Below are 6807 nucleotides of genomic sequence, written 5' to 3' on the forward strand. Positions count from 1 at the left end.
GGCATCTTTCTTAGACTTGGGGGCAGGGCGGGGGAAGATGTATGCTGGATGACTGTTGCGATCCAGCTTTGTGGTTTGTTCATTTTTTAAAAGATTCTTCTTTTTAATGAGAGTGAGAGAAAAAAGAGAGAAGTCCAATGTCTTAATTAAATTAGTTACATGTACAAACACCATAGGGTTTCATATACTGAATAAATAGCTCAAGTTAACCAAAATGGCATGAATGTGCCATCTCCAAAGTCCTCCCTCCCTCCCATTTCTAATGAATAGTTCTTGTCTCAGAGTTCCTATAAATCTCTTCCTCCTCCTCTTCCTCCTCCGAAGATGTGGCATTACTAGATGGTGTATGGAGGTGGTTGGGTGCCCCACTGGCCTGGCACACATACCATTCATTGAGATTGGTGACCTGAGGAGAAAGGTTGACAGGGCGGACCCTGCCAGAGTCCTGGAGAGGGGATAGAGGAGCACCCAGTGGTGTCCCTGTGGGTTGGTAGCCTTGAGATCCTGGGGTAGGAGAAGGAGGTGGAGATTTGCAATGGATCTTCATGTGCTTGCGCAAGGAACTCGGATGTGTGTAAGACTTGTCACAGCCTCTGACTTTGCAGAAATATGGCTTGTCACTGGTGTGGACATGAGAGTGTTTCTTTCTGTCACTGCTATTGGCAAACTTCCTGTCACAGCCATCAAACTCGCATTTAAAAGGCTTCTCTCCTGAAAGAGAAAAACATCCATAATGGACCTCTTTGTGAAAGGGAAGAAAGAAATCCCAAATCTTTGAATTTACATGTCAAACCAAACACAAAAGTGGGAGAGGCAAGGACTAAGAGGATTGGCCATCTCTTGTAAAACAAAGGCCCAGCAGAGACATTTGACTCCATCCTTCCAATAGTCCCACTTTTCAGGATTATTTTAATTCTGGCTGCAGAAATACAGGGAGAGAATGAGTAGGTTTACATATGCTCTAAAATGCAGCACACACTGGTAAGAAATATTTTTAAAACTGTGATGGGATTTCAGATAAATACATCCAGGACAATTACTCTCCATATTCCATGCCCATACTTCTCTTGCAAATGAAAAATTTAAATGATGGATTAAAGGGGCTTACACATCAATACATGGAGATGGCTTTGTCTCCAAACAAACCCATATTGTCCTAATCCCTTCCCTTTGTGGTTTGCAAGAGGAGATTCTTCTTTTTCTAAAATAAAAGTAACACCTGTTTAAACACACCGCTCTCTTTTCTTTTTTAAACAATGTCAACAGATCAGGCACTCAAAGAGGGGACACTCTCTCTCCTGCCCCCTCCCTGACACCCATAGCTTTTTACAGTTTCTGCAAGCTACCCATTCCAAGAGCAACACCCACTAATAAAAACAAGCAGTGTCCTGGAGGAGGAAACATCTTTACGCTTAGAAATAGATGGTGAATCTGTTTAAATGGGTTTAATGTACAGCTGAGGGATGGGTGTGGAAGCCACCCTCCAGTATTTCCTTCTGATATATTTAAGCCTCCTTGGCTCCAAGGTGTAATGCAATAGTAGTTTTGTTACACAGACATCTCTCCAGGTAAGAATTATTTTCCAGGTTCTGGAAGCAAAAATAGCAGTAATATTTCCTGCTGCTATAGCAAGGGGTAAGGGTGGGACATGGGTTATTCCATTTTCAAAAGGGACATGTCTTTAAAAATAAACCCCGTCCACTGTGGCTGCATGGATATAAAAAATGATACAATATGAATTTTTAAAGGCTACTTACTTACTTACAGCCACCACACATCATATGAAGATTGCACCTAATTGTAATACAGTTTTCTCATCCACAAGGTAATTTAGCATGTTTGACCACCTAAGTCTTAAGCATGCTTTCTCAGAAGTACCACATAGTTCAACAAGACTTAAAGGTAAAGGTGTCCCCGCACTTATAGTGCAAGTCGTTTCCGACTCTTAGGGTGACATCTTGTGACGTTTTCTAGGCAGACCGTATATATGGGGTGGGTTTGCCAGTTCCTTCCCCGGTCTTTCTTTACCCTCCAGCATATGCCGGGTACTCATTTTACCACTCATTTAGTATTGCAGCCTTCTTTGTTTTAACTGTTGGAAATGGCATCCATGTGTGACACTACACTGCTAAGGCAGAAGGCTTAATCTGTGGCATCCCTTTTCCCCTACAAATATTTTTCTCCATATACAGATTCCAACCCACCAGTTTCAATTTCATTGCACAAGCATTATTTCCACCAGAAAAAAGAAGAAATTGCCCAACTTTTCAGAAGTCTCCAAAATATTTCAAACAAAATGCTGTCACTATAGAATGGCATGGAGACTTTAAGCACATGAAAAAGATAAAGCAGCCAAACCTAACTATCTCAGTTACTTCCAAGTAACTGTGTTTTGGATCATAAAGGTCCACTTAGCCCAGTCTTCTCATTTCACCTCCTGAGCTAGACAGAAGGGTGGCTCTTTCCTATTTAGTTAAGGGAAATATTGGGTTTCCAAGCGAGGTTGTTTACAGATCCTGCTCTAGCAATCATTAACCCGATTTGTCTGCTTTGAATATCGAGAGGCTTTCTTTCTTTCTTTCTTTCTTTAAAAATGACGAACAGCGTCATTTAGGTTTCGTCCAGGAGACTTTCAAAGGAAGCCCTGGTTGCAACGCTCTGATATCCTAAAGCGAGATGCCCATGTCATCCTGGTGTTTATTTTTGTCTAGTCTCTCTGACGAAAGGTTCACGTCAGAGTTTAACCATTTGCAGATGATCTCGGTTTAAGCCGAGGGTTGGGGAGCCGAAAAGCAACATTTCTTAGAGCGGAGAAGGTTGCTCCCTTTTCCCTGTTGAGAAAGCAAACTTAACCGTCTCCTAACTTGAAAGGGGTTAGTGGCCCGTTTATAGAAGCCGCAGGTGTGATTAAATGTTCCGGGAGGCGACGACTTGCTGGGTCGACCGAGAGATAAGCAGCTGGCTATCTTGAAAAACCAAACAAATGACACGCAAGCAGCGCTCAGGGCCATTTTCTCCCCTGGTGGGGAACTGTAGATAAGGTCGTTTTCAAAGAAACAAAACAAGGAGAGGAGGGAGAAAAAATCATTTGCTTCATAAACCTAAAGGTAAGATCCCTTATCAGCTGCTCGTTCAGTGATCTTTAAAACCCAGCTCGGACTTCGGATCTCATAACTGAGTTGTATTTCAGGCCCAGGTGAGAAGCCATCAGTAGAGCAGGAGGAAATGTTGTTATGAAGGGCGCTGGATCGAAATGCGTTATTCATTATTGCGCACGGAAATGCCGATGTTGCTTTGCAGAGCCCTCAACCCCGGCTCTGCTGCCGTCAGATTTCCTCTGAATCAGTGACACACACCCCTCCGGCATGTGGCACGGACGCCCTTCAGGGCGGGAAAAGGCCCCTGGCGTCCAACGGTCTCTGGTTTTATGGATTCGTTTTGCCCTTGCCTCCAAGAGAGTTTTAACGCGGAAAAGGTCAGACTGTTAAGAAAAGCGAGCTGCCTGCGCAGTCAATTCTACTCCCGCGCCAAGGATGGAAGAAAAATTCCGACCTTTCCGTGCCAACACATGGCCGTGGAAATATCTGCCCACCCGGGCCCGGATATTGCAAGCTGCGGTGCTAACCAATGGGCCTGGCTGAGCAGAGTTTTTGATCCGTGCGCCCGCCCATATCCTGTAGTAGAAAAGGCACCGTTAAGCTTTCCAGGTTCACAGAGCTCATCTGTCCATGCCTGGGGTGGATTGGGGGGCTCCCGATCTTCATCCGTAGTCTTTGTCTGCAAGAGGGCCTGGGAATTGTGCCTGCTTCTGCTCCCTCCCTCACCCCGGGCATCAAGTGGTTCCCCCGCCCGCAAGAGCCTCGGTCCAAAGGAATACCACCCCGGTCTTCTTCCCAGTGGCAACAGCAAGGGCGTGTGGTGGGGAGCAGGAACCTGGCCAAGCCTGGCCTCAGGTGGGAGTAGAGAATGAGTCCTCCCGTTGGGGAAGAGGCTGTCGCGGCGTGTGTGACTGCAAGGCGAGTTGGACCCCAATGCTTCGTCCCCCTCCCCCTGGAAGCACGAACAGGATTTTCCTATTACGGGAGCAACTTCTCTACGACCAGAACAGGCGAACCAACCCTTGCAACCACCCGCTCCATCTGGCCAGAAAGAGCGGCTGCAAAAATCCCAACAGGGCCCTGCAAGAGCCGAAACCGTGTCCAAGGCCGCCGGCATCTCACACTCCTCCTTTGTGGGACAAATCTCCACCGCCCCGCGCCGCTCTGCGAGGTGCTGAGAGGGGGGTGCTCAGTGCACGCATAGATGGGTTCGGTCCAACATATTCCCCGTCTAAAAATCGATCGCTCTTGCCGCCAAGAGCCATTTGCTTTGGCGTGTCAACAGCGCGTTGCACCTTGTCCGCTTCTCTCTCTCTCTCTCTCTCTCTTTGGCCAACAACACACAATAAATCATGACAACAATTAGGGGAAGCTCCCTTCTGGCCTGCCCCCTTTCCCTATAAACAGCCCCCAGTGGATAATATCTGTCTACACGCAACTATAAATCCCAACCGCCTTTTAAGTTAAACCAAAAGGCCCGTTGCAAATCAAAACCAAGCTGTAAAAGATACAGCGCCATAAACAAAACTCCATTGAAACGGCGAGTCTGGCGGAGTCTCCTCCCTCACACACAAAAGCACACCCGTGTCGCTTTCATTCCCATTTGTTCTTAAAAGCACAATTTCCGCAGATCGGAATGGCAATAACATGGCCCCTTCAATCAAAACACATCTTTTAGCCAATAATATAAACATTTACAAAGCCCTTCGCGATCACTTCTGCAAAACAACTAAGAGGGAGAAAAATTTACAATTACTTTACATCTTGTAAACCGAGACAGAGAGACAGACAGACAGATCGGTGGCCTCAATTGAAGAATACTCCTTCAGGCTCTTATCACTCAACCCAGTCAAATCCTCCCCTCCTTCCCTTCATATTAAACCCCGAACAAACAGGAGAGAAAAACAATTTGGTTTTGCCCAGGGGGTGGAAAATTTGGGGACTTCCTAAAGGGAGGAGGATTGGCCACACAGGCCTTGTTCGGGCTCTTCCAGTCTTCCAGCTTTCGTGGGAGCTTGCCACAGCACTCTTCATCTGTCTACTGAAGAATTCTGTGGAACTGGAAAGCTTGGCTGCTCTCGCAACAACCTCAGATGGCGCTATGAAAGAGATCCCCGTGCCTACTATACCAAGCCGCACACACAGAGATACACCGATGTATCAAGAAAGACTCGCTTGCTGCAGCCTGATGAAATTACTTATTCATGACAAAAGTCACATGTCTGAGTGTACGTAGGTGAAAGAGGATGGAAGGAGGAGGGGGGGGAGAGAAAACAGCCCAGAACTGCGCGCTGGAGAGACGCCGCCAGAGAAAGGAGCCCTCTCCAGCCTCTGCCACCCACCTGTGTGAGTCCTCTTGTGGATCTTGAGGTTCTCGGACCGGGCGAAGACTTTGCCGCATCCCGGGAAGGGGCAAGGGAAAGGCTTCTCTCCCGTGTGCACTCGGATGTGGTTGATGAGCTTGTACTTGGCCTTGAAGGGCTTCCCTTGGCGGGGACACTCCTCCCAGAAGCACACGTGGCTGCTCTGCTCGGGCCCCCCGACGTGCTCCACCGTGACGTGGTTGACCAGCTCGTGCATGGTGCTGTAGGTTTTGGCGCAGGGCGGCGCGCCCGCTTCAGCCTCGATCCACTTGCAGATCAACTCCTGCTTGATCGGCTGCCGCATGTAGCGTAGGAAAGCGGCGGCGGCGGCAGCGCCCGCGTGGTGGTGGTGGTGAGGGGCTTGGTGCGCATGTGCAGGCGGGTGCGAGTGGTGTTGCTGTTGCTGCTGTTGCAGAGCCGCCGTCAAGTTGACGGGGTAGCCTTGCGGCGCGGGGCCATAGGAAACTTCTGAGGCGGCGGCAGCAGACGAAGGACGGAAGGGCTCGACGCGGCCATAAAACTCAGCGGCCGCAGCGGCTGCAGCAGCCACGGCCAGCCCCAAGCGCATTTGCCCGTTGAGCGGATGGTGCCCGCCGGGGGGGGCCGTCGCGTGGTCGTGTAGCCCCGGGAAGACGGCGGCGTGAGGGTCCCCCCCGGCGCCGTAAGTGCCCGCTGAGGAGATAAACATGGGCGAATTGGCGGCCGCCGGGTGCTGCTGCAGCTGCTGTTCACCCCGCGCGCCATGTTCCCGCCTCAGCGCCAGCTCCCTTCCCGCCGCCGCGTAAGGATGACTGGCTGAGCCGGGCGCCCCGCAGTTGGCGCCAACTCCGACGCCGGCGGGCTGTGAGGAAGAGGGGGAGACGAAAGTTGCCTCAGGGCCGGTGGGACTAAGCTTGAGCGCCCCCGTTGTTGCCGCCACGTGCTCGGGCCCGAAGGGGGCAGCAGCAGCCGGGTCCGACGAGCCCAAGTCCCCCGCGTGCAAGTGATGGAAGCCGCTACCGCTGGTGGCGCTGCCGCCGCCGCCTCCTACTCCGCCACCGCCATGCAATGCGGCCAGGTCGGCCAAGCGCAGGCTGGGACTCCTCTTGCAACTCAGCGCGGGCTCCATGGCGCCGCAGCCCAGTCGTCCATCCAGCCGCGCAGGGGTAGCCCGGCCCCGGGCCGGCCCCGCGGGGGCTGTGGCCTTCCTCCCCCTGCCAGCCGCCGATGCTGTTGCCGCCGCCGTCACCAACACCGCCGCCTTGCCAAACATGGAGCGATTAAGCGGCTCTTTAACTTCTTTTGTCTACTCTTCTTCCCAACTCGGCTGCTCTTTCCATCCTCTCCCCGCTCTGGCCTCCAGCGAT

The 6807-nt window shown here is 50.9% G+C and overlaps 1 protein-coding gene across 1 annotated transcript; it reads right to left on the minus strand.

Annotated features, from left to right (window-relative positions):
- Positions 1-259: 259 nt before the first annotated feature.
- On the minus strand, positions 260-5783 carry ZIC5 (Zic family member 5). Its single transcript, XM_061629372.1, has 2 exons — positions 5441-5783; positions 260-711 (listed from the first exon to the last, which is right to left on the minus strand). Exons 1-2 carry the CDS (start codon positions 5763-5765, stop codon positions 260-262), a joined length of 777 nt encoding a protein of 258 aa, XP_061485356.1. The 5' UTR covers positions 5766-5783.
- Between the last annotated feature and the right edge of the window lie 1024 nt (positions 5784-6807).

This window comes from Rhineura floridana, chromosome 5 (genome assembly GCF_030035675.1).
Source record: "Rhineura floridana isolate rRhiFlo1 chromosome 5, rRhiFlo1.hap2, whole genome shotgun sequence".
NCBI classification, from domain to species: Eukaryota; Metazoa; Chordata; class Lepidosauria; order Squamata; family Rhineuridae; genus Rhineura; species Rhineura floridana.

Coding starts and splice junctions, on each gene's coding strand:
- ZIC5 (XM_061629372.1), bottom strand. CDS start 5,765: ATGCGGCAGCCGATCAAGCAGGAGTTGATCTGCAAGTGGATCGAGGCT. Junction 712..5,440: donor CCACAAGAGGACTCACACAG/GTGGGTGGCAGA, acceptor TTTCTCTTTCAG/GAGAGAAGCCTTTTAAATGC.